We start from the raw sequence: 27962 nt of genomic DNA, 5'->3' as shown, positions 1-27962 counted from the left end.
GGGGCTATTATGTGTATAAGTGGTGCTACTACTGGGGCTATTATGTGTATAAGCGGTGCTACTATAGGGGCTATTATGTGTATAAGTGGCGCTACTATAGGGGCTATTATGTGCATAAACAGCACTACTATGTGTGGGGTAATGTGAATAAGATTGTGCTACTGTGTGGCGTAATTTGAAATGGGAGTACTATTGTGTGGCACCGCCCCTTCCTTGTGAGACTACACCCCTTTTTTGCAGCACACTATCCCTTTGTAAACTATGGGAGGGCGCAAATTTATAGTTTGCAGGGGGGCGCCGAACACCCTAGCACCGGCCCTGATAACCATAAATCAGTGAACTAAAATATCTGACAGAAATGGAGGTGGGAAGACAAACCATATCGTGTACCCAAAAGCCTCGGAATAGCAACATCGATAACAGAAGGAAAACTTTAAACCCATCTCGTGATGGAAAACCGATTCTAAAACTGAACAGAAAAGAAAGCTGAGGATCAGGGCTACTGGCGACACCCTAAATACAAAAACAACGCTGGGCAGCCACCTCATGGGTGTGTCGGAAGAGCTGCTAAGCCGCTAATTATTTTTAAAATCTTATCTACTGTATGTAATGGTGAAATAATAATATGATATTTTACAACATCGTACCAAGATAAAGTTGTGAAATAAAGAAAAAACAAAATATAAATGTTGTTGGGTAGGTTTGGTTTCAGCAGTGATCATAAGTGACGGTGGGCATAATTCAGATCCTGTTGGCTCGTGTAGCAAAGTACCGATGCACTGCACACCCTGCACCCACTAAAGGGGTAAATATGGAGAAGTTGCCCATGGCAACCCATCAGCATTGAAATAACATTTATAATTTGCATACTATAAAATTATACAGAGCAGCTGATTGGTTGTCATGGGCAACTTCTCCACTGGCTCACTTCTCCTCTCTTATCACAGCTTCATACATTTACCCAATAGATGGGATGCGGTCAACATCCCGCTGGACGGGATCCCGGCGGTCGAAATACCGACGCCAGAATCCCGACCGCAACAATCCCAACATTTTCTCCCTCCGTGGGTGTCCACGACACCCATAGAGAGAGAATATAATAGTGTGCCGAGCGTAGCGAGGCACCGTGCCCGCAGCGTGGCGAGCGAAGCGAGCCCGCAAGGGGCTGAGTTCCGCTCGCCTCCCCTGTCGGGATTGTGTGGTCGGGATTCCGGCATCGGTATTTCGACCGCCGGGATCCCGTCCAGCGGGATTACGTACTGATCCCCAATAGATACAGATCTGACTTTGTGCTGCTGCGGACCCTGGGCCTAATTTATGTTTCTTTGCAATTACAATTGTGATTTTCTAGGCTCTGGAACTGCTGATATAAGCAAGTGAAGCTGCCGATGAGAAATGAAAAGAGACGCCCACCGGAACCACACCTGCGTTTACCAACCATTTCCCGTTAACACCTCCAAACAGTCACTTCCTGTCATTCATTTCTCCATGAAATCCCTATCGCGAGCGGGATCGCAGCGTCACCTTGGCGCATGCGCAGTATGATCGAAGCACATGCACCGCCTGCCGATAACCGGCCATCACGTACAGACATGGATTAGGCCCCCAGCTCCTTCCATTATATAACTCTGTGAGCAATACAGAACACCATCACGTCACCTTGGTCAGCTTGATCTCCAGTGTGTGGTTTTTCTGATTCCGGGCGTCGAAGTGCGCCACCTCCTCTGCAGAAGACTTGACCTTGGCAATGATCTTTGCGTAGGAAAACACGATAACCACGGTGGGGAGGAAGAGGCAAAAGAAGAATATACTGAGAACAAAAACCTTCCCCTTTACAGAGGCCTGTGCCAGCCACCAGTCCAAAGTACATGACGTTCCAAACGGTTCCGGGGCATAGTTACCCACCCCAACCAATGGTAGTGTGGCCCAAAACGATGCGTAGGACCAGATTATCACCAGGCTGATGATTGCGTGACGGCGTTTCAGCCAGGTACCTGTGGAAATGTTATAGTCAGGATAAGCAAAGCACAATAGACTTTACAATAGAAAAAATATGGTGCAACTGCTGGAATTCCATAGGGAAGATTGGTATGGAATAGAGTTCCAGAAGCTTTTAGATACTATGGACTTGATGTAATGACATTCTTTTTAAAGGAACAATCACCCACAAAGCATGGTATAAGTGTTGCCCCTTTAAAAAAAAAACACGTCCAAGATCGGCCAGCATTCCGCACCTCCAGCGTTGTCGGGCATCATTACATCCGGCCCCATGTTGAAGAACAGCTCTAGTGTCCCAACACTTAAGCACTTAGGGGTCTATCTATGAAGCAGCAGGGATATAGCAGAGAAACCAATGATTCCTCTAGCGGCCCCCATATTTTCTCATATTACTGCATCGCCATGGGCTGCCATGAGGACTACGTTGTCTGCGCGATTTAGAAAGCAGTGGAAAATGCTAGATTGCCAAATATCGGCGCAATTTAAATCTGCATTGCCATCAAATATAGCGATACAATATGCAGTTAGTGCGGGGTCTACATAAATCAACCACTGAGAGCAGAATCTTATAAAACATTTTGTTCACAGTTGGTCAGCCTACAGTATTTTACATATCAACACAGTTGGCGTAGTAGTTAGCATTACTGCCTGACAGCCCTGAGGCCATGAGTTCAAAAACTATGGGATCTATTTACTAAGCCATGGATGGAGATAAAGTACAAGCCAATCAGCTCCTAACTGTCATTTTTCAAACACAGCCTGTAACATGACAGTTAGGAGCTGATTGGCTGGTACTTTAAATCCATCCACATTATCTCCGTCCAAGGCTAAATAAATAGACCCCCAATGCACTGTGTATGTAGAGTTTGCATATTCTCTCCAAGTGCTCCAGTTTCCTCCCACACTACTAAAATATACTAGTAGGCAGAGGCGGATTTTACCTATGGGCTGCAGGACTGCAGCCGCCCCCCCCCCCCCCCCCCCCCCCAAATAGAATCCGCCCCCCCTCTCAGTGTCAGTGAGTGACTGCACTGGTTTCACTGTGACTGGCAGTGACTTCCTATCGGAAGTCCTACCTGTCAGTCACAGACATTACAGGCAGTCCCACTGGGAGGTGTTTCCTCCCTCCAGGACTGCCAGACCGGGCTGCGATTAGCATATAGCTGGTTTCCTGTAGGAAGCAACTCCCTGCCTTTGGTGCAGCCTTATCCGGCTTCTATGGGCTGCAGCCAATGAAGTCCATAGAAACGGGGGAATTCAGCATGCAGTTACACCGCGGAGTCTGCGCTGGTCCCGGCACCTGCCGGATCCATTGGGCAGGTGCCGGGACCCTGGGCTGGCAGCTGGCTGTCTGCTCTCCGGGCATGGAGGTAGCAGCAGCCCCCTAACTAAATGTAAGTTGGAACCGCCTCTATTAATTGGCTTATGATTTTAAAAACAAATGAATCGTGTGTGTGTGTGTCCGTCCATTTGATAGTACATATAAACTGTAAGCTCCACTGGGGCAGGGACTGATAAGAATGACAGAAACACTCTCTATACTGAACTGCGGAATATGTGTGCGCCATATAAATAGAGGCTGATAAATAATAAAAGCTTTTACTTACCATACCTCAGATGGCAGATTTTCAGATATCTGTCAAAGCTGACAACGGTCATGGTTATGAGGCTTCCACAGCCAAAGAAAAACCCGACCCATCCGTACATCTGGCACATGCTCCATCCAAATATCCAGCGGTGGCTAAAGAAGGCCACTATGCAGAATGGCTTTCCAGTCACTGCAATGAGATGCACGGACATCAGTACACAGGTTACACAGAATGAATAGTTTTCCTTTTCAGTTTATATTAAGTAATTATGCTTTACCACATACAGTTGGCTTATTTACAGCTTCCTTGCACTTGGACTTAATATGTCCACACATTTTAAATTGGATTTACTGTTGACTCTAATGAGGCACAAGTGACAGGTGCACGTTAACCTCAAAGTGACATTGCATCAATGCTGTTGTCTAACCAAAAACGTGAACAGTGTTCGACTGCGCTGATTAATGACCCACAACACAGCAGTAATCTCGGGGTAGACAGATGTTTCCATTCATTACTAGTTAGAGACTGACACTACAGTAAAAGTGATTTGCTTACTGAACACTAGATGGCAGTGTTGAGATGGTCAAACCGCTATTTTATATTTGTGTGTATTTTTTGTTTGTCCTACAGTATTTTATTATCATCATTTTCTATTGACAATGATTTTTTTTATTCCCAAGTGACAACAATATCGCACTGGGACTGCAAAAGGGGATATCTAGCTTGTTGCAATCACTTGTGGTATATCAGTATTTCTTCTGCCACAATACAAATCATTCTGATTGCTTTTCATGCTGTTGTGACAAACAGAGAGCACAGGTGTAAGGTTAGCGCTGGTAGTAACAAGGCTCGCGGGAACCGTACAACCTTTCCTGGGCCAGATAAATCCATAAGACACAAAATGAACTGAATATTCAAGGAAAATATCTGAGCCCTGAAGAAAATAGATTAAGATGATGGAAGCTGCCCTGAGGCAACATGAATATCTGAAGATAAATACAATTTTATCAGCGGTCTGAGTCTGACAGTCATTGTAGATGTGCAGAATTCCTGGGGCACTGTTCTTATTAAAGGTCATTTTCGAAAGTGTAAAAGATCCAACTCCAGTCGGGCTTATTTGTTTTGTGAATGCAGTTGTCTTTATGGGGGAAGTGTGTTTATTTATGAGCCAGATGGAGCAGTCTATGTAGCAGCACATTCTATGTATTAGACTCAACTATGGGGGTGATTCAGACCTGATCCCTGGGCTGCGATTTTTGCAGCCCTGCGATCAGATAGTCACCGCCTACAGGGGGAATATATTTTCGCTGTGCAAGTGTGGGAACACATGTGCAGCAGCACAAACTGATTTTGTGCAGTCTCTGCACAGCCCTGGACTTACTCTTCCAGTGCGCCTAAATCCTACTGATCGGGACCGGAGCGGACGTCAGGAACCCTCCCTGAAAACGCCTGAGCCCGCCTGCGTTTTTCCGGACACTCCCTGAAAACGGTCAGTTGCCACCCACGTACGGCATCTTCCTGTCAATATCCTTGCGAATGCCTGTGCAAATAGATTCTTCGCACCATCCCTTCGCAGGGCACTGATGCCCGTTGCAGCCGTGCGACGTGCCAATGCAGTGCGGTGCATACACATGCGCAGTTCAGATCTGATCGCCCGCTGTGGGAAAACGCACAGCGGTGATCAGATCTGAATGACCCCCTACGTCGCTCGTGTAGAGTCCAACAGAAATTCCATTTTTTGGGCCTTTTTTCTTGCAAATTGTGCATGCACACCAAATACTGTATTCTTACAGGTGACGTTAAAGCATGGGCACAGCTAGGTAAGTTCTTGTGTGAGCAGAATTTGCTCCGTGCTGGCCAAAGGACAGACGCAATTGTGGGTGCTCAACCCCTGGCGCTAAAAGCGAATTGATGGTAATAATGATTAACAGCCACTTCTGATTGGCTGAATGCATAAGTCCCGTTCTCACTTATGCTAAAACTCCAGGAATGTTGCAACGTCAAACTATTTGCATGTTTACTGTTATATTACCGATAGTCTGTAAGGGGAACATGAAAGATGTGTGTGTATTGATTTGAATTAGAGATGTGCGCGTTCGGATTTACCCGGATTTACTCAGATCTCAAAACTGCATCTTATTGGCTCTGGTATGTCACATGTTTTGGATAGCCAATAAGAAAAATCCGGATAAATCCGAACTCGCATTAATTCTGGCGTTAAGAACTGGGAAAATCCAAACCTGCACATCTCTAATTTGAATAGAAGGATTATTCTCAGTTTGTCTCAGCAACTTTTTTATTTGTTTTTAAATTACAGCTAACAATCTTCAGACATGTTCTATAGTGTGTATAAATGGTGTAGTACAGTATATAGATTACAATAATATGGTGTTCTACTGTATATATTTATCAGTCACTATCACCACATATTCCCTGGTGTAAAACAGGTGCAGTGACTATTATTCTCTCCAGGTGTAGATCAGGCACATATGTACTATTGCCAAACTGGACACGTCATGTGTATACTGCCATTTAATAGCTAATAATGCTCATGGAGGTTGCCCAGGTTTGTACATTGTTATGTAGGTGTTTGTTTTGGGGGTTTTTTGGGTGGGAGCTGGCCATGGACAAGCGTAGGTGGTGAAGTTGTGCTCTACCAATGATCGGTGCACTGCAGCTAGGTAAGTGTGCCCATGCCATCTAAAGGGAGTGGTGCAGAACACGTTGTACTGTGCCCTAACCCAAAGGTAACCCTAACAGTAACCTTAATGGTAACCCTAATGTAAATGTCATCATGACTGTATACCTACAAGGGGTTGGGTATGAGTGACCGGCGCTTGGGATCAGCAGATTCCTGACCACCGGTCACATAACTACATCCCCCTACAAGGAACTGGAGCCTTGTCTTGTGTGTACAACCCTAAGATTAGGCTTACCATGCTATCCGTTTATATCGGGAAACTCATGAATTACACAGGTTCTGTGGCTGGCTTAATTCAAGAAAGCATTTCATCTGGGTTTAATCACCCACAGAACCTGTGTAATTCATAAGCGTCCCAGTTTAAAGGGATAGTATGGTACTGTACGCCTACATAAAGTGGATCACATGCCGTACATGTAGCAATGTCATCAAAGCTCGGATAAAACAGAGATATAAAGATGTGGTCTTGTCACTGTATACTCATTGCTACCTCCCTGAACGGAATATTCTACATCTTTAGCTTCTAGGTACGACATCAATCATTTCAGAAACTCTGCCAGGAATACTGGTGCCAGGCTTCAAAGAGCTCAATCAGGTTTTACTATTACCTCCCCCCCCCCCCCTACCTCACCCCCCCCCCCCCCCCTCCCGGTGTTAGAATTGTAATAACAGTAAACAGATTTTTTTCTATTTGTATAATGCATCCTTCAAGTACGGATGTGTCCTCTTACATCTTTGCTACGTGCACTACAAGTCGCGTTACACATAACATGTGAGTGCCGTGCAACTTGGGAGCGCCAAGCATCTTTTTGGTGTTTTTTTCCATAAAAAATGCATCTTAGATGCAAAGTAATGTAATAGGACGCACAAGCAGCTTCTGCTGATTAAAATGATATGCAGCATGCCTATATTCTGTGTGTGACTGCAACTGTATTTGCATATGAAATGTTATGCTACAGTATTTTCATGGAAAACACTGTAACGTGGCATTTCGGATGCAGATACAGCCGCAATTACACACAGAATATAGGCATGCCGCATATCATTTTAATCAGCAGAAGCTGCTTGTGCGTCCTATTAGATTACTTTACGTCTAAGATGCATTTTCACAAAAAACAAAACAAAAATAAGTACGCTCGGCGCTACCGAGTCCCGCCCCAGCATGGCGCCACTTTCAAGGGCTGTTTAGCGTGACTACAGCAAGGATGTAAGAGGACACATCTGTACCTGTCTATGTACACCTCTATGCACTCATGTATTACTAGTTGTACCTTATTACCTCAACAGGAATCAAGTGCATCTAATACCCCTTTTACACCAAAATCCCGGGATTTTGAACACGGGATTCCCCCCTTTTACACCGCAGTGCCGATCTAAGATATTCTCGGATCGCACCATGTCCACTGCAGTGTCTTTTGGGCTGGTGCTTAGAGATGACGTCATCTTCAAGTGCTGGGAAACCCAGCAGATCGGGACTCCGGGGTGTCACCCTGGGGGCAAGCCCAGCAACCCGGAAGCTGCTGTGCTGCACCTACCCTCCAGCGCTGCTAGGCACCAGACATGGCGCTGCTGCCTGCGTAGACAACAAGCACCGTGTCTCCAGCGCTGCCAGGCACCAGACATGGTGCTGCTGCCTGCGTAGACAACAAGCACCGTGTCTCCAGCCTCAGGTGCTGCATGGCAACCAGCATGGTGCTGCTGCCTGCGTAGACAACAAGCACCGTGTCTCCAGCCTCAGGTGCTGCATGGCAACCAGCATGGTGCTGCTGCCTGCATAGACAACAAGCACCGTGTCTCCAGCCTCAGGTGCTGCATGGCAACCAGCATGGTGCTGCTGCCTGCGTAGACAACAAGCACCGTATCTCCAGCCTCAGGTGCTGCATGGCAACCAGCATTGTGCTGCTGCCTGCGTAGACAACAAGCACCGTGTCTCCAGCCTCAGATGCTGCATGGCAACCAGCATGGTGCTGCTGCCTGCGTAGACAACAAGCACTGTGTCTCCAGCCTCAGGTGCTGCATGGCAACCAGCATGGTGCTGCTGCCTGCGTAGACAACAAGCACCGTGTCTCCAGCCTCAGGTGCTGCATGGCAATCAGCATGGTGCTGCTGCCTGCATAGAAAACAAGCGCTGTGTCTCCAGCCTCAGGTGCTGCATGGCAACCAGCATGGTGCTGCTCTCTGCGTAGACAGCGTGCGTTGAGACCCCTAGCCTCCCGATAGCCCGCTGGACACTGTGGTTCGGGAGGTCTGTAATGCTGTAAATGGCTACCGGGTCAGATTTACGTCGCCTCCTACCCGGGTCTTACCCTTGTCCAACCCTGGTCGACTGCCGGGGTGGATTCCCGGGGAAAACGGACCCGGGGTTTTGGCGATGGGACTCTTTTACACCACCTGCAATCCGTGTTTTTGCGCAAAAACCCTGGATATTTCAGGTGGTGTAAAAGGGGTATTAGCCAGAAGTGTTCATTATTTTACTGTATTCCTTAACCATTTAACCATAGAGCTCCATCATGCCACCGGATTTGCCTGTTGTCAGACTAGCAGATAATTGCTGAAATTAGACAATCATTCATTCTTAGTTTGTCCTTTTATCTTAATTACTAGTTATGATTCATGCATTGCAGAACGAGCTGATAAATTAGAATGCATGGCTCGTAGAGCCTGGGATAAAAGCAGTGGCCTGGGGCTCTGTGGTTCGTTAGTCCATGAGTCGGCATGTAGATTATGGAATATTAAGGTTCAATAACTCAGTAATTCCTGCTAGGCCACTGCTGCAGTCACTTGGTCTGGGATAGGTGACTGGAGAGCAGAGTGTCTATATTACATCAATTAATGAATGCAACACTGAATGAAGTGGGAAGTGTGGGAGAGTCGGTAATGAGAATGTAATTGCGTGCACCGTGTATCATCTCACTGGTGCTTCATTTTCATGTCATAAAAAGATAGAGAAGAAGGCTGAACATATCCGAAATATTCAGAAATCCAACATTTACTGAGCGTGACTGGGATAGTGACACCTCTGCTTTCTGATGGCTCAGTGTACACACACTTTGTTTCATGCACAAAATTATTAAAAATCTTGTATACAATTACCTCCAGGCTACGTGTATAAGGTGTATATAAAACATAACTGCATTACGTGTTTAGACCAGCCCCAAGATACAGTATCTCATTATGGGGGATGCAGTTAGGATGTCGCCTGCCGGGATCCTGACAGTCGGAATAACAACATCAGAATCTTGACACCCATCAGAATGCCGAAACTGGAATCCCAACAGGGCCAGGAGACGGACGCCGGAATCCCAACAACCAGCATGCATAAGTATAGCGAGTGGGTTAGGCAGGGTGTGTGTGTGTATGTGTGTGTGTTAGGTTTAGGCGCCACCAGGGGGGGTTAGGGTGCTTCTTATCTATTGTCAAATTTCATGTTTCTATGGGGGTCATTCCGAGTTGTTCGTTCGTTATATTTTTCTCGCAACGGAGCGATTAGTCGCTAATGCGCATGCGCAATGTCCGCAGTGCGACTGCACCAAGTAAATTTGCTATGCAGTTAGGTATTTTACTCACGGCATTACAAGGTTTTTTCTTCGTTTTGGTGATCGTAATGTGATTGACAGGAAGTGGGTGTTTCTGGGCGGAAACTGGCCGTTTTATGGGTGTGTGCGAAAAAACGCTGCCGTTTCTGGGAAAAACGCGGGAGTGGCTGGAGAAACGGAGGAGTGTCTGGCCGAACGCTGGGAGTGTTTGTGACGTCAAACCAGGAACGAAACTGACTGAACTGATCGCAGTTGCCGAGTAAGTCTGGAGCTACTCAGAAACTGCTAAGAAGTGTCTATTCGCAATTCTGCTAATCTTTCGTTCGCAATTTTGATAAGCTAAGATTCACTCCCAGTAGGCGGCGGCTTAGCGTGTGCAAAGCTGCTAAAAGCAGCTTGCGAGCGAACAACTCGGAATGAGGGCCTATGTTTGTAACTGGGCACTTTTGCCTTTATTTATCATTGAGTGATACATTTCACTGTGAGTGATAAATTGCACCAGCCAATCAGCTCCTAATTGCCATGTTACAGACTGTGCTTCAAAAATGACAGTTAGGAGCTGATTGGTTGGTGCAATTTATCACTCACAGTGAAATTTATCACTCATTGATAAATAAGGTCATATGAATGAAGCTGTAGAAGGGAGTAGCCCTGCCTGCCCTATAACAGAAACAAGAGAAGTGACTTGTATGCTCCTATATAGAATAGAATGTCAAGGACATACATTTTATGGAAAGCTACAGTATTCAGTGTTTGGTGTGCGATGATACCTACATCCAGATATTCTGTGTTTTGGACACATACCTGACAGAGGGACCAATTAGGCTTCAGATTTAACATCAGGCAGTGTATTGCACATGTGCCAGAGCTGCTACAAATACTCATTAGTCACTAAGGGGCCTATTTATTATCTGGTCTAATTATAATTTCTTATCGCCACTAATCGTCCAAACGTATTAAACTACACCAGCGGGGACAGGGACTCTGAAAGGAGTCCCTCCCTGCAGTGTGTAAGAAGTGAAGGGTTCACATTGGCGATCCCTTCATTACTTCTTTGGGCGCCGTGCGCACAACTGTTCATGCACCTTTTGCTGACCTCGCAAGTGGAAAGTGCTGGGGAGGGATCGTCCAGATTATTCTCCCAGTACTTTTGTGATATGTAACCCATAGGCTGCTACAACGGGCTTACACGTCTTCAAATGCCATTAGCTACCGGGACCATACTGCAGTATGTATCAAATACCAGAGCTTGGTAAACTTAGATAAAAAGCAGCCCCCATAATAACCTATATGGGAACTGTTTTGCAAGTGAAAACCGGAGACTGCAGCAGATATCTCCGATGTCAGGCTACATACATTCGGGGATTCTGATTATTTACAGGTACCCCTTGCATATAATAATGGATAAATAGGTCCCTAAGAGTTTTTAACTACATCTCTGTGAAATTAATGTGTTGTTTTTTTAAATATATATTATTAATATGAATAAATGTGATCCAATGTCTTTGATATATCATTCCTATTTTTTTCACCAGGCTATCTGCTAATAACGTAACACTGAATCTTGCATTACCTGTGTTTATTCTCCGTTTAATTTAAGAAGTGGACATTTCTTTTGGGAGATAAGTCCTTCTGCTTCATTTAGGTTTATTGCAGATATTTCTCAGTTGCTGGTTGGTATACACACGGGTTCGGTATGAAATCCCGGTCGCCGGGATGCCGGCGGTCACATGACTAATACCGGCATTCCAACATTGAAGACCCTGACGTCGGAGCGGTTAAATATTTTAACTCCCCCCCCCCCCCCCATCCCCTACCCTAACCCTCTGAGGGTGGCAGCTAGGGTTAACTGTCTCAGGGTGGCGGTTAGGGCTATCCCTCGGAGGAGGGGGGGGGGCAAACACCTCACCCCCAGTGCCTAATCTTAACACCCCCCCCCCCACCCCCCTAGTGCCTACCCCCAAATAATGGGTTCACTTGTTCTCTAACTTATATATCAGCAATATTGGTGCTTTGGGGTCTCATTTGTTGCCACGTTGCATTTACCTGAAATTCCCAAGTCACACACTGCTAAATTAAGTGTCATTATTTCAGCCGGCCTGAGCTTTTTCTTCCTTTTACAAGCCATATATAAGACATAGCTGTTCCCAACTGTTGAGAGAATACCTAAGGGAAAAATCAATAATATGATCAATAACATAATTAATATGATCAATAACATGAATAAACACGTTTCTGGTAACACAGGATAGCGTCAGTGACATTTGAAAGAACGGTCATAGACACATACATAATGGGATTATTTTAGGTTACACACATATATATATATATATATATATATATATATGTGTACTGGAAAGATATCAGCGCCACGGATGCAGTATCATATGTATTAACACAGGAATGGGAACTCTACAGGTAGTGTACAGTAAACTGCTTAATGCGTTTGCACTCCCTATTTGTATATTAGGGTGTCAGCTCATTACCTCAAATAGATATAGGTATTGGTACCGTTACCTATAAAAGTGGTTATGTGGACAGGGGATGAGGTGGTGGAGAGCGACCAAAGGTGCCAAAAAATTGCTAAAAGCAGTGTGATGTTATATATAAAAAAAATATAAATTTATTGCAGTGGAACGCACTTATACAAAAACTAATTATAAAAACATACAAGCTCATATAAAAAAGATATATAAATATGACCCATACGAAAAACATAAAAATTAAAAAAAAAATTTAAAAAATAAAAGAAAAAAGCATGGTGACCACATGTGTTGCTTAAAAACCTAAGAGTATCACTCTAGTATAGAAGGTAAAAAATACTTAAAAGGTTTAAAGGACACACGGGAGTAAAAGGCTTTCACAATGTTTTAAAAGAGGAATAAAAAATAGCTTAACTTTGTGGTGAGGTTAGATCAAGGAGTAGCACCCAACGCGTTTCGTCCTATCTGGACTTCATCAAGGGGTCTTTAAGCAACACATGTGGTCACCATGCTTTTTTCTTTTATTTTTTAAAAATTTTTTTTCATTTTTATGTTTTTCGTATGGGTCATATTTATATATCTTTTTTATATGAGCTTGTATGTTTTTATAATTAGTTTTTGTATAAGTGCGTTCCACTGCAATAAATTTATATTTTTTTATATATAACATCACACTGCTTTTAGCAATTTTTTGGCACCTTTGGTCGCTCTCCACCACCTCATCCCCTGTCCACATATATATATATATATATATATATATATATATTTATCAATTAACAAAATGCAAAGTGATTGAACAGAAGAGAAATCTAAATCCGATCAATATTTGGTGTGACCACCCTTTGCTTCAAAAGAGCATTGGTTCTTCTAGGTACACTTGCACACAGTTTTTGATGGAACTCAGCAGGGAGGTTTTTCTAAACATCTTGGAGAACTAACCACAGATCTTCTGAGATCAGGGCTCTGTGGGGGCCATATCATCACTTCCAGGACTCCTTGTTCTTCTTTACGCTGAAGATAGTTCTTAATGACATTGGCCGTATGTTTGGCTTCGTTGTCCTGCTGCAGAATATATTTGGAGCCAATCACCTCCCTGATGGTATTGCATGATGGATAAGTACCTGCCTGTACTATCTTCAGCATAAAGACGAACAAGGTGATGGTATGGCCCCCACAGAGCCCTGATCTCAACATCATCGAGTCTGTCTGGGATTACATGAAGAGACAGAGAGATTTGAGCAAGCCTACATCCACAGAAGAACTGTGGTTAGTTCTCCAAGATGTTTGGAACAACCTCCCTGCCGAGTTCCTTAAAAAGCTGTGTGCAAATGTGCCTAGAATTCATGCTGTTTTGAAGGCATAGGGTGATCACACCAAATATTGATTTCATTTATATTTCTCTTCCGTTCATTCACTCTGCATTTTGTTAATTGATAAAATTAAATTATTAACACTTCGACTTTTGAATGCATTCTAACTTTGCAGCATCTGCCTAAAACTTTTGCACAGTACTGTATTTACTATGTATATATATATACACTGCTCAAAAAAATAAAGGGAACACTTAAACAACACATCCTAGATCTGAATGAATGAAATATTCTTATTAAATACTTCGTTCTTTACATAGTTGAATGTGCTAACAGCAAAATCACACAAAAATTATCAATGGAAATCAAATTTATTAACCCATGGAGGTCTGGATTTGGAGTCACACTCAAAATTAAAGTGGAAAAACACACTACAGGCTGATCCAACTTTGATGTAATGTCCTTAAAACAAGTCAAAATGAGGCTCAGTAGTGTGTGTGGCCTCCACGGGCCTGTATGACCTCCATACAACGCCTGGGCATGTTCCTGATGAGGTGGCGGATGGTCTCCTGAGGGATCTCCTCCCAGACCTGGACTAAAGCATCCGCCAATTCCTGGACAGTCGTGGTGCATTGGTGGATGCAGCGAGACATGATGTCCCAGATGTGCTCAATTGGATTCAGGTCTGGGGAACGGGTGGGCCAGTCCATAACATCAATGCCTTCATCTTGCAGGAACTGCTGACACACTCCAGCCACATGAGGTCTAGCATTGTCTTGCATTAGGAGGAACCCAGGGCCAACCGCACCAGCATATGGTCTCACAAGGGGTCTGAGGATCTCATCTCGGTACCTATTGGCAGTCAGGCTACCTGTGCAGAGCACATGGAGGGCTGTGCGGCCCTCCAAAGAAATGCCACCCCACACCATTGCTGACCCACTGCCAAACCGGTCATGCTGGAGGATGTTGCAGGCAGCAGAACAGTCTCCTTGGCATCTCCAGACTATGTCACGTCTGTCACATGTGCTCAGTGAGAACCTGCTTTCATCTGTGAAGAGCACAGGGCGCCAGTGGCGAATTTGCCAATCTTGGTGTTCTCTGGCAAATGCCAAACATCCTGCACGGTGTTGGGCTGTAAGCACAACCCCCACCTGTGGACGTCGGGCCCTCATACCACCCTCATGGAGTCTGTTTCTGATCGTTTGAGTAGACACATGCACATTTGTGGCTTGCTGGAGGTAATTTTGCAGGGCTCTGGCAGTGCGCCTCCTGTTCCTCCTTGCACAAAGGCGGAGGTAGCGGTCCTGCTGCTGTGTTGTTGCCCTCCTACGGACTCCTCCACGTCTCCTGATGTACTGGCCTTTCTCCTGGTAGTGCCTCCATGCTCTGGACATTACGCTGACAGACACAGCAAACCTTCTTGCCACAGCTCGCATTGATGTGCCATCCTGGATGAGCTGCACTACCTGAGCCACTTGTGTGGGTTGTAGACTCTGTCTCATGCTACCACTAGAGTGAAAGCACCACCAGCTTTCAAAAGTGACCAAAACATCAGCCAGAAAGCATAGGAGCTGAGAAGTGGTCTGTGGTCACCACCTGCAGAACAACTCCTTTATTGGGGGTGTCTTGCTAATTGCCTATAATTTCCACCTGTTTTCTATTCCATTTGCACAACAGCATGTGAAATTGATTGTCAATCAGTGTTGCTTCCTAAGTGGACAGTTTGATTTCACAGAAGTGTGATTGACTTGTAGTTACATTGTGTTGTTTAAGTGTTCCCTTTATTTTTTTGAGCAGTGTATATATATATATATATATATATATATATATAAATATATATACACATACAGAGAGAGAGAGAGAGAGAGAGTTCCTCCGTAGTGAGCACTTTCTCTGGCTGCAGATCTCCTCTGCAACTGTAGGAGGTCAGACAGAGCTGGCCCTATCCAATATGATGCCCTAGGCAAGATTTTGGCTGGTGCCCCCTAGTACCACCGCTGGTACCGTCTCTGACCTTGCACCTCTTTCCCAGCACCATCACCCCTCAGATATAGCAGTCCATATTTTGGTGTTTGTACCCCCTATATTTTAAATACCAACAGTTCGCACATTTGGCGCACAGCCCAAAAATGGGTGTGTTTTTGCTGGCAAGGGGCATGGCCACACAATAGTAACCCCAATTCCAATTACGCCACACAGTACTGCAACTTTATTCACATTTGATCATGCGATAGTGTCCATAATTCATATTACATCCCATAGTAGTATCACTTTACCTTATAAACATTATTCCTCACAGTAGAGCCCCTTATTCACATTACATCACACTGAATTGCTCCTTATTCACATTACACCACACCCTATTGCTCCTTATTCACATTAGGCGACACAGTAGTGCCCTTTCTATACGCAACGCCACATAGTACAGCACCTTATACACACAATGCCACACATTAGTAATGCATTTATACACATAATTCCACACAGTAATGCCCCTTACACATGAGACACATTATTAATGCCCTTATACACATAATGTCCCTCACGCATATGCCGCACATTATTAATGCCCTTGTACACATAATGACACATAGTGTCCCCTACACATTTGCTGCACATTATTAGTGCCCCTATACACATAATGACACACACACAGTAGTACCCTGTTACACATATGCCGCACATTATTAATGCCCTTATACACATAATGACACACATAGTGCCCCTTACACATGTTGCACATTATTAATGCATTTTTACATGACACACATAATGCTCCTTACACATATTCCGAACACTACTGCACAACCAACCCACTCACATGCACACAGCACTCACACTGCCACTAACACTGTGACCTCTGCCTCTGCTTGGATACAGATGTGTCCTCATAAATCTTGTCTCAATTCTGTAACGTCGGGCAGCTTTTTTTAATTATGAAAATGCATCTTATTTGCATTGCTATGTGGCTAGGATGCACAACCAGCTGATATGCAGCATGCCTATATACTGTGTGAGACTGTGGCTGTATCTGCATGTGAAATGCTACACACAGAATACAGGCATGCTGCATATCATTTTAATCAGCAGAAGCTGCTGATGCCCCTAGGCATATCAAATGCCCTAGACGATTGAATAGTTTGCCTATGCCTATGGCCGGCTCTGAGGCCAGAGAGGGACAACACTTTCAACCCATGGGGCCAGAGTCAATTGAATGCAGTAATTTTCAGTGCTGGGAAAAGGGTGTTAGCCTCAGGCTTTAACGCCTTGAGATATTCAATTCAATTTAGCCCCTTTTTCTCTTGCTCTAAATTACTGATGGGATAAGTTCCTGGGGCTATGCATTAACACACTCGCATTACAGTAAGTCTAGCCGGTCGGATGATTGCAAAGTGCCGCGGGCTCTAATTGAATAGCCCCGACAGGTCAATTAGTCGCGGTAATTTACTGTGGCCAACTGAATCTGTCCTTTAATGTTGATAAGTATGTAACAAAGTCTCTTTTATTTTACATAAATAAAGTGTTTAAAAACAATTATGCTGTGATATTATTTAGCAGTAATACTCATTCTGTCCGGGGGACACAGTCACTACGAAGGGATTTTTTTTTACTCGATATATAGATAGATAGACAGATAGATAGATAGATAGATAGATAGATAGATAGATAGACAGACAGGCAGACAGATTGAGATATGCAGTATAGAAATGTAGATAGTCTTAAGGCTGGTACACACAAGGTGATTTCTGCGTAAAAAAATTAGACATACAGTAAATATCGTTATCGCTGACTTTTTGGGATCATATCACCCAGTGTGTATGGGCAGACGAGCAGCAATGCACGCTCCCGCAGGACGGTAAAAGATGCACTGCGGCTCAGTATTGGTGCATTGACCAATATAAACTTGTATATCGTTCAGTGTGTACACAGTGGGCGATATACAAGCCACGGGTGAGGATCCACCACCCTTTCCCCTGGCATTCCTTGGCCAATCCCCAGTCCTCCATATTTGAGCCCAGAGCACACGGCAGGAGCAGCAGGGGCAGCAGCAGGAGCTTCTTTATACAGCCCAACAAGAGAGCAAAGGGCTGCTACTGTCCACCAACGCTGTTATGTATATATATTGCACTGCTGACACGCACACACTGCCGGCACCCCCACCCTGCTCACACACCCCAGCACTGAGGACACCGTTAGCAGTCCCGCATTGCTGAAACCACCAGCACCCCAGCAGTACCATTACCGCCGGCAACCCCACACTGAGGACATTGCCAGCACTGCCGACACCCCTGCATTAAGGATACCATATGGCATCCCCGCACTGCCAACACCACCAACAGTACCAACACCACCAGCAACTCTGCACTGAGGACACCACCGTCACTGCCGACACCACCAGCAGTACTGACACCACCAGCAACGCTGCACTGAGGACACCAACATCACTGCTGACACAGCCAGCAGTACCGACACCACCAGCAACTCTGCACTGAGGCCACCACTGGCTTCCCCTGTCACTGAAAGTGCACTATTGGTGTATCCGCCCTGCACTGTATCCTGCATTGTCTCTGACCCACACTGTATCCCGCACTATATCTATCCCACACTGTATCCAACCAGTAATATATCCTGCACTGTATCCAATCAGCACTGTATCCAGCCCACACTGTATCTAACCTACACTGTATCTAACCTGTTCTGTATCCCGCACTGTATCTAACCTGTCCTGTATCCCGCACTGTATCCAATCCGCACTGTATCCAACCAACACTGTATCCAATCCGCACTGTATCTAACCTGTCCTTTTTATCGCACTGTATTCGACCCACTCTTTATTCCGCACTGTATGTAACCTGTCCTGTATCCCGCACTGTATCCAATCCGCACTGTATCCAACCAACACTGTATCCAATCCGCACTGTATCTAACCTGTCCTGTATCCCGCACTGTATCCGACCCACTCTTTATTCCGCACTGTATGTAACCTGTCCAGTATCCCGCACTGTATCCAATCCGCACTGTATCCAACCAACACTGTATCCAATCCGCACTGTATCTAACCCGCACTGTATCTAACCTGTCCTGTATCCCGCACTGTATCCGACCCACTGCTTAATCCGCACTGTATGTAACCTGTCCAGTATCCCGCATTGTATCCAATCCGCACTGTATCCAACCAACACTGTATCCAAACCGCACTGTATCTAACCTGTCCTGTATCCCGCACTGTATCCACTAGAGCATGATATGTTGCGTTGATTATATGTTTATAATAATTTTTTTTTTTACATTTTTCAACAGAAATGCCACACTCCAGAGAGAGGAGCTTTTGGTCTGGATTCATCCAATTGTATCAGGAGAGGTAATTCAGACCTGATCGCTGCTGTGTGTTTTCGCACAGCAGCCGATCAGATCTGAACTGCGCATGCGCTGACGCATTCCAGTCAATCGATGGCCATCTCAGCCTTGCGATCGCCTCTGCCTAACTGATAGGCAGAGGCGGTCGCTGGGCGGGAGGGGGTGGGCCGGCGGCGTTTGGCCGCCATTTTAGGGCGTTGTCCGGACAACGCAGTTGTGCCCGGACTGTGCGGGGAAGGGGGGGGGGGGGGGACCTGGACAGCAATGGTTAGCTCCCTGCCAGCGTGCAGGAGCTGCGATGGAAGGGGGCTGTTCGCGAAGTACAAAAGCATTGCTGCTGTGCGATGCTTTTGTACCTGTGCCGAGGGGGGGGGCTGACATGCGGGGTGGACTAGCCCTGTGCTGGGCGTCCCCCCGCATGTCTGTGTAAGTGATCGTAGATGTGCCAAATTTAGCACATCTACGATCAGGTCTGAATTAGGACCAATGGAACCACTTCCTGCCGAGGAGTTGGAACAGGAGCAAGCGGAGAGTGTGGATCCAGTAAGTACTGCCATATTGAAAACCTTTTCTTTTTTAATTATTATTTTTGGAAAACACAGCTTGTGAGATTCTTTTTTTAAATGTAGTTTCTCTGACGTCCTAGTGGATGCTGGGAACTCCGTAAGGACCATGGGGAATAGCGGCTCCGCAGGAGACTGGGCACATCTAAAGAAAGCTTTAGGACTATCTGGTGTGCACTGGCTCCTCCCCCTATGACCCTCCTCCAAGCCTCAGTTAGATTTTTGTGCCCGACCGAGCAGGGTGCAATCTAGGAGGCTCTCCTGAGCTTCTTAGAAAAAGTTAGTTTTAGGTTTTTTATTTTCAGTGAGACCTGCTGGCAACAGGCTCACTGCATCGAGGGACTAAGGGGAGAAGAAGCGAACCTGCCTGCTTGCAGCCAGCTTGGGCTTCTTAGGCTACTGGACACCATTAGCTCCAGAGGGACCGAACACAGGCCCAGCCTCGGAGTCCGGTCCCAGAGCCGCGCCGCCGGCCCCCTTACAGAGCCAGAAGCAAGAAGAGGTCCGGAAAATCGGCGGCAGAAGACATCAGTCTTCACCAAGGTAGCGCACAGCACTGCAGCTGTGCGCCATTGCTCCTCATGCACACCACACACTCCGGTCACTGAGGGTGCAGGGCGCTGGGGGGGGTGCCCTGAGCAGCAATAAAAACACCTTGGCTGGCAAAAATACATCACATATAACCCCCAGGGCTATATGGATGTATATTAACCCCTGCCAGATTCCATAAAAATGCGGGAGAAAAGTCAGCGAAAAAGGGGCGGAGCTATCTCCTTCAGCACACTGGCGCCATTTTTCCCTCACAGCTCCGTTGGAGGGAAGCTCCCTGGCTCTCCCCTGCAGTTAATACACTACAGAAAGGGTTAAAAAGAGAGGGGGGGGGGCACAATTTAGGCGCAGTATACAATATATATGCAGCTATAAGGGAAAACACTTTTTTATAGGTGCTATCCCTGTGATATATAGCGCCCTGGTGTGTGCTGGCATACTCTCCCTCTGTCTACCCAAAGGGCTTTGTGGGGTCCTGTCCTCTATCAGAGCATTCCCTGTGTGTGTGCTGTGTGTCGGTACGGCTGTGTCGACAGGTATGTGGAGGATAATGAGGTGGAGGCGGAGCGAATGCCTGTAAATATGTTGTCACCCCCTGCGGGGTCGACACCGGTGTGGTTGAACTTATGGAAGGATTACGTGAAAGTGTCAACTCCTTACATAAAAGGTCGACGACACGGAACAGCCGGCTACTCAGCTTGTGCCTGTTCCAGCGTCTCAAATGTCATGGGGGGCTCTAAAATCGCCCGCTACCTCAGATAACAGACACAGATGTCGACACGGATACTGACTCCAGTGTCGACATTGATGAGACTGGTGTACCCTCCAAATAGGTCCACCCGTTACAGGATTGAGACAATGAAAAATGTATTACACATTTATGATTATACCCCAGGTACCACATAAACGGGTATTGTGTTTGGTGAGAGAAAACTATTAGTAGTTTTTCCTGCATCTGAGAAATTAAATGAGGTGTGTGAGGAAGAGTGGTCTTCCCCCGGTAAGAAATTGATAATTTCTACAACGGTTATTGGCAGCGTACCCTTTCCCGTCAGAGGATAGGTCACGCGGGGAAACACCCCATAGGGTAGATACAGCGCTTACACGCTTATCAGAAAAGGTGGCACTACCGTCTCCGGGTACGGCCGCCCTGAAGGAACCTGCTGATAGAAAGCAGGAGGTTACCCTATAAGATATGGTCACACACTAGGGCATTATATTGCGACCAGCCGTTGCTTCGGCATGGATGTGCAGTGCTCCCGCTGCATGGTCAGATTCCCTGTCGGAAAATAACTATGGATAGGGACAATATTTTGCTGAAAATAGAGCATATAAAAGACGTGGTCTTATACATGCGTGATGCACAGAGGGATATTTGCCGGCTGGCATCAAAAATAAGCGCTAGGTCCATTGCCGCCAGACGGGGGTTATGGACTTGGCAATGGTCAGGCGATGCCGACTCGAATCGGCACATGGAAGTTGCCCTATAAGGGGGTAAAACTGTTTGGGGATAGTTTTTCAGACCTCGTTTCCACAGCTACTGCTGGGAAATTAATTTTTTTGCCACAGGCTACCCCACAACAAAAGAAAGCACCGTATCATCAAGTACAGTCCTTTCGGCCCCAGAAAAGCAAGAGGGCTAGAGGCTCATCCTTTCTGCCGAGAGGCAAAGGTAGAGGAAAAAGCTGCAACACACAGCTAGTTCCCAAGAGCAGAAGTCCTCCCTGCGTCCGGTAGGTCCACAGCATGGTGCTGGGGCTGCTCAGGCGGACCCGGGTACGGTGGGGGCCCGTCTCAGATATTTCAGCGGACAGTGGGCTCTCTCACATGGATCCCTGGGTCCTTCAAGCAGTATCTCAGGGGTACAGGCTGGAGTTCGAGACGTTCTTCCCCCCGCCGTTTCCTAAAATCTGCCTTACCGGCACCTCCCTCTGCCAGGGAGACGGTGTTGGTGGATATTCAACACTATAATCACAACAAGTGATTGTCAAGGTGCCCCTCCTTCAGCAAGGAAGGGGTTACTATTCCACAGTGGTTGTGGTACCGCAACGGTTCGGTGAGACCCATCTTAAAATTAAAATACTTGAACTTTTATATCAGAAGATTCAAGTTCAAGATGGAATCGCTCAGGGTGGTTATTACGAGCCTGGACGAGGGGGATTACAGGGTCTCCCTGGACATCAAGGATGCGTACCTGCATGTCCCCATTTACCCCCCTCACCAGGAGTACCTCAGATATGTGGTACAGGACTGTCACTATCAGTTCCAGACGCGGCCGTTGGAGTTGTCCACGGCACCGAAGGTCTTTACCTAGGTAATGGCCGAAGTGATGATACTCCTTCGCAAGAAGGAAGTTTTTATTATCCCGTACTTGGACGATCTCCTGATAAAGGCGAGGTCCAAAGAACAGTTGGTAGTGGGGGTAGCACTCTCTCGGGAAGTGCTACAACAGCACGACTGGATTCTCAATATTCCAAAGTCACAGCTGGTCCCGACGACACGTCTTCTGTTCCTGGGAATGTTTCTGAACGCAGACCAGAAAAGAGTGTTTCTTCCAGTGGAAAAAGCCGAGGAGTTGTCATCTCTAGTCAGAGACATCCTAAAACCAGGACAGGTGTCGGTACATCAATGCACACGAGTCCTGGGAAAAATGGTAGCTTCGTACGAAGCATAATTCCATTCGGAAGACTCCACGCAAGGACGTTCCAGTGGGACCTGTGGGACTAATGGTCCGGGTCCCATGTACAGATACAACAGCGGATAACCCTGTCAGCAAGAAACAGGGTGTCGCTGCTGTGGTGGCTGCAGAGGGTTCATCTACTAGTGGGCCGCAGATTTGGAATACAGGACTGGGTCCTGGTGACCACGGATGCCAGCCTTCGGGGCTGGGGTGCAGTCACACAGGGAAGAAATTTCCAAGGAGATTTCGCTTCACATAAATATTCTGCAGCTAAGGGCCATTTACAATGCCCTAAGCCAAGCAAGGCCCCTGCTTCAGAACCAGCCGGTACTGATCCAATCAGACGACATCACGGCGGTCGCCCATGTAAACAGACAGGGCGGCACAAGAAGCAGGATGGCGATGGCAGAAGCCACAAGGATTCTCCGATGGGCGACCTACACCCAGGAGAATGGGGACTTCATCCAGAAGTTTTCCAAATGCGGGTAAACCGTTGGGAATGACCACGGGTGGACATGATGGCGTCCCGCCTCAACAAGAAGTTGAAAAGATATTGCGCCAGGTCAAGGGACCCTCAGGCGATCGCTGTGGACGCTCTAGTGACACCGTGGGTGTACCAGTCGGTTTATGTGTCTCCTCCTCTACCTCTCATACCCAAGGTACTGAGAATAATAAGAAGGCGAGGAGTGAAAACCATACTCGGGGTTCCGGATTGGCCATGAAGAGCTTGGTACCCGGAACTTCAAGAGATGCTGGCAGAGGACCCTTGGCCTCTGCCGCTCAGACAAGACCTGCTGCAGCAGGGACCCTGTCTGTTCCAAGACTTACCGCGGCTGCGTTTGACGGCATGGCGGTAGAACACCGGATCCTAAAGGAAAAGGGTATTCCGAAGGAAGTCATCCCTACCCTGATCATAGCCAGGAAGGATGTCACCGCAAGACATTATCGCTGCGTTTGCCGAAAATTTGTTGCTTGGTGGGAGGCCATGAAGGCCCCGACGGAGGAATTTCAACTATGTCGATTCCTGCACTTCCTGCAAGCAGGGGTGACGTTTGGGCCTCAAATTGGGGTCCATCAAGGTCCAGATTTCGGCTCTGTCGATTTTCTTCCAGAAAGAACTGGCTTCACTGCCTGAAGTTCAGACTTTGGTTAAAGGAGTACTACATATTCAGCCTCCTTTTGTGCCTCCTGTGGCACTTTTTGGATCTCAACGTGGTGTTGGATTTCCTAAAGTCGCATTGGTTGAGCCACTTAAAACCATGGAGCTAAAGTATCTCGCGTGGAAAGTGGTCATGCTGTTGGCCTTGGCCTTGGCCAGGCGTGTGTCAGAATTGGCGGCTTTGTCATGTAAAAGGCCTTATCTGATTTTCTGTATGGATAGGGCAGAGTTGAGGAATCGTCCTCAGTTTCTCCCGAAGGTGGTCTCAGGTTTTCACTTGAACCAACCTATTGTGGTGCCTGCGGCTACTGGGGACTTGGAGGATTCCAAGTTGCTGGACGTAGTCAGGGCCCTGAAAATTTTATTTTTCCAGGACGGCTGGAGTCAGGAAAACGGACTCGCTGTTTATCCTGATGGCACCCAACAAGCTGGGTGCTCCTGCTTCAAAGCAGTCTATTGCGCGCTGGATTTGTAGCACTATTCAGCTGGCGCATTCTGCGGTAGGATTACCGCAGCCTAAATCAATAAAAGCCCATTCCACAAGGACGGTGGGCTCATCTTGGGCGGCTGCCCGAGGGGTCTCGGCTTTACAACTTTGCCGAGCAGCTACTTGGTCAGGGGCAAACACGTTTGCAAAGTCTACGAATTTGATACCCTGGCTGAGGAGGACCTGGAGTTCTCTCATTCGGTGCTGCAGAGTCATCCGCACTCTCCCGCCCGTTTGGGAGCTTTGGTATAATCCCCATGGTCCTTACGGAGTTCCCAGCATCCACTAGGACGTCAGAGAAAATAAGAATTTACTTACCGATAATTCTATTTCTCGTAGTCCGTAGTGGATGCTGGGCGCCCATCCCAAGTGCGGATTGTCTGCAATACTTGTACATAGTTATTGTTAACTAATCGGGTTCTTGTTGTGAGCTATCTATTCAGAGGCTCCTCTGTTATCATGCTGTTAACTGGGTTTCATATCACAAGTTGTACGGTGTGATTAGTGTGGCTGGTATGAGTCTTACCCGGGATTCAAAATCCTTCCTTATTGTGTACGCTCGTCCGGGCACAGTATCCTAACTGAGGCTTGGAGGAGGGTCATAGGGGGAGGAGCCAGTGCACACCAGATAGTCCTAAAGCTTTCTTTAGATGTGCCCAGTCTCCTGCGGAGCCGCTATTCCCCATGGTCCTTACGGAGTTCCCAGCATCGACTACGGACTACGAGAAATAGAATTATCGGTAAGTAAATTCTTATTTTTCCAGCCATGGCTATCCACCAGGTAAATTTGATACGTTAGTCCTGCGATACAATTTGGTGCGTAAAGAGGCATCAGCCTGTGGAGTTTGGCATCTGTCACTGCTGTCTTCATTGGGATTTTGTAGCATGTTCCTATGCTTTTGCATTTATTATATGTAATTACTGTAACTGTACTTTTACAGACCCTTCCGGAGCATGATGTGGAGCCTGCCGAGGCCGTGGAAGTGCAGACTGAGGCTGAACAGTCTACCCCTCAGCCACCCCCCAAGACCAAGAGGAGGTTGGGGAAGACTGCCTCTATGGCACACAGTTCCAGCAATGCTGCGGCGGCTGCACGGGACGGAGCAATTTTTGATGAAAGCGGAGGGTGTTATTGGGAAAACCCTGGATAATTTTGATATATTTGGAATGCACTTCACCTCTGAGATGCGTGAAATGGTACTGGAGCAATTGATTAGTTTCAAGGGTCTGGTATATATGATGGTGTGAAAGGTGCGCAAAGAAAGGAATTGGCAGTGGTACCTATCATAGGGTCAGACACCAGACCCGGTACCATCCCCCAGCAGCCACCAGTGTCCCTGTTATGCATGTGTTCATGAGTGTTCTGAGGCCGCGGTATATAACTAGTATGAGTAGACCCCCGACATATTCTGCGCGGGTACATGCAGCAACCCCCACATTTTGCTACGCAGCAACCCCCACAATTTGCTACGGGTGTCCCTCCCCCATCAGCCACCTTCCCCAGTACATAATCCAGTAGTGTGTTCTCATCCCTGCTGAGTTCCACTCTGAACGATGAGCCTGATTTTTCCCATATGTAAAATTTTTTGTTAATCCGGGTTTTCCAAGTTTTCTCAAAAATTGATCTGGACCTGTTCTTCGGATCTTAGGTGTTCTGGACTTGGGGCCTAATTCAGAGTTGATCGCAGCAGCAAATTTGTTAGCAGTTGGGCAAAACCATGTGCACTGCAGGGGGGAAGGGGGGTAGATGTAACATGTGCAGAGAGAGTTAGATGTGGGTGGGTTATATTGTTTCTGTGCAGGGTAAATACTGGCTGCTTTATTTTTACACTGCAATTTAGATTTCAGTTTGAACACACCCCACCCAAATCTAACTCTCTCTGCACATGTTACATCTGCCCCACCTGCAGTGCACATGGTTTTGCCCAACTGCTAACAAATTTGCTGCTGCGATCAACTCTGAATTACCCCCTTTGCTATTTGTACCATAAGGACGATTTTTGAACTTCATTTATCACCACAAACGAACGTTGTGACTCATCATATCTCTTATGTTCCTTTAATTAGTCTGTTCTTGAAGTTGGATCTTCTTCTGACCCCAATTTATGTTGGCATCAGTGATTTTAGCCTGCACTATGGGGGTCATTCTGAGTTGATCGCTAGATAAAAATGTTTGCAGCGCAGCGATTAAGTGAAAAAGCGCCACTTCTGCGCATGCGGCGCAATGCGCACGCGCGATGTACTTTCACAACAGCCGATGTAGTTTTACACAAGATCTAGCGAGGCTTTTCATTCGCAATGTCCGCTGCAGAGTGATTGACATGAAGTGGGCGTTTCTGGGTGTCAACTGACCATTTTTAGGGAGTGTTCGAAAAAATGCAGGCGTGCCAGGAAAAATGCAGGCGTGGCTGGGAGAACGCAGGGCGTGTTTGTGACGTCAAATCCGGAACTGAACAGTCTGAAGTGATCGCAATCGCTGAGTAGGTCTGAAGCTACTGTGAAACTGCCAATTTTTTTTTTGTAGCCGCTCTGCGATCCTTTCGTTCGCACTTCTGCTAAGCTAAAATACACTCCCAGTGGGAGGTGGCTTAGCGTTTGCACGGCTGCTAAAAACTGCTAGCGAGCGTACAACTCGGAATGAACCCTTATATTCGGCCAGTTGTTGATGGGCTGTGTTATTGCTGCCGTTTAGCTCACTGCCATATTTCAATGGAAACCAGAAATTTCTAGTCAATGATGGGGCGAGGTGTGGAGATTTAATTAGCCGTGGAGTTTACCCCGCAGCTAATTGATCACATGCCTGATTCGATCAGCTGCGAGAACCCAACATGCTGACAGAATTCTCTTTGCATCCATCTGCACTTAACGCACGGGGAAACCCATTTGATTCCGCGTTTTACCTAGAATCGGTGGGCTTCTGCGCATTTACAGATGCATACCTCCCATCTGTTCCGATTTCAGAGGGACAGTCCCGCTAATTGGACACTGTCCCGCTTTTCCTCCCGTGGGTCGCAGTGTCCCGTGGGTGGGGGGGCAGTTGGGAGAGGTAGTGATCACCGCTGCTCTGCTCTGCAAAGCAGCCGGTGATCACACTGTATAGATGCCGTGCGCATGCACACAGCATCTATCAGCGCAAGGAGGGGAGCCGGGGGCTGTTCAGCAGTCCATGGAGCTCTGGACACGCCCCCAAAATGAGGAAACCGGGAGTCGCTGCAATATGCCATTGCCGCAAGACCCGCCCCTTTGCACAAAGTTCCGTCCCTTTTTTTTTAGCTGCGGGCGCGCCTCCGGCGCGGCATGTCCCGATTTCAGAGGGGTGGAAGTTGGGAGGTATGCAGATGTTTCACTGCGCAGGGGTAAAGGATGATTAATTGCTACTCCATGTGTTTCATGATCACTTAGCTGTGACTAATTGAATTCTCCCCACTGACATCGATCAATTAGTAAACTGCCCTATTACCAGCCATTTACAGTTTAACAATTTTTATTTTTATTTTTTTACAAAAACTACTTTTGAGTACATAAAACTTTGCAATTCAATATCTCATC

General features: G+C 46.7%; 1 protein-coding gene across 3 annotated transcripts in view; it reads right to left on the bottom strand.

Annotated features, from left to right (window-relative positions):
* The window catches only part of OPN5 (opsin 5), a 255314-nt gene that overhangs the window by 14129 nt on the left and 213223 nt on the right, over positions 1 to 27962 (bottom strand). For 2 of the 3 annotated variants that reach the window (XM_063915249.1, XM_063915250.1), the window contains exons 3-5: positions 11871 to 11990; positions 3606 to 3776; positions 1660 to 1994 (exon numbers count right to left, since the gene is read on the bottom strand). In XM_063915249.1, the coding sequence (XP_063771319.1) occupies positions 1660 to 1994; positions 3606 to 3776; positions 11871 to 11990 (626 nt within the window). The remainder of the gene's footprint in view (positions 1 to 1659; positions 1995 to 3605; positions 3777 to 11870; positions 11991 to 27962) is intronic. The other variant, XM_063915251.1, reaches the window with a different exon arrangement.

The sequence above is a fragment of the Pseudophryne corroboree genome, chromosome 4, assembly GCF_028390025.1.
Source record: "Pseudophryne corroboree isolate aPseCor3 chromosome 4, aPseCor3.hap2, whole genome shotgun sequence".
In the NCBI taxonomy this organism is placed as follows: Eukaryota; Metazoa; Chordata; class Amphibia; order Anura; family Myobatrachidae; genus Pseudophryne; species Pseudophryne corroboree.
This window is presented reverse-complemented; position numbering and strand designations above follow the sequence as displayed.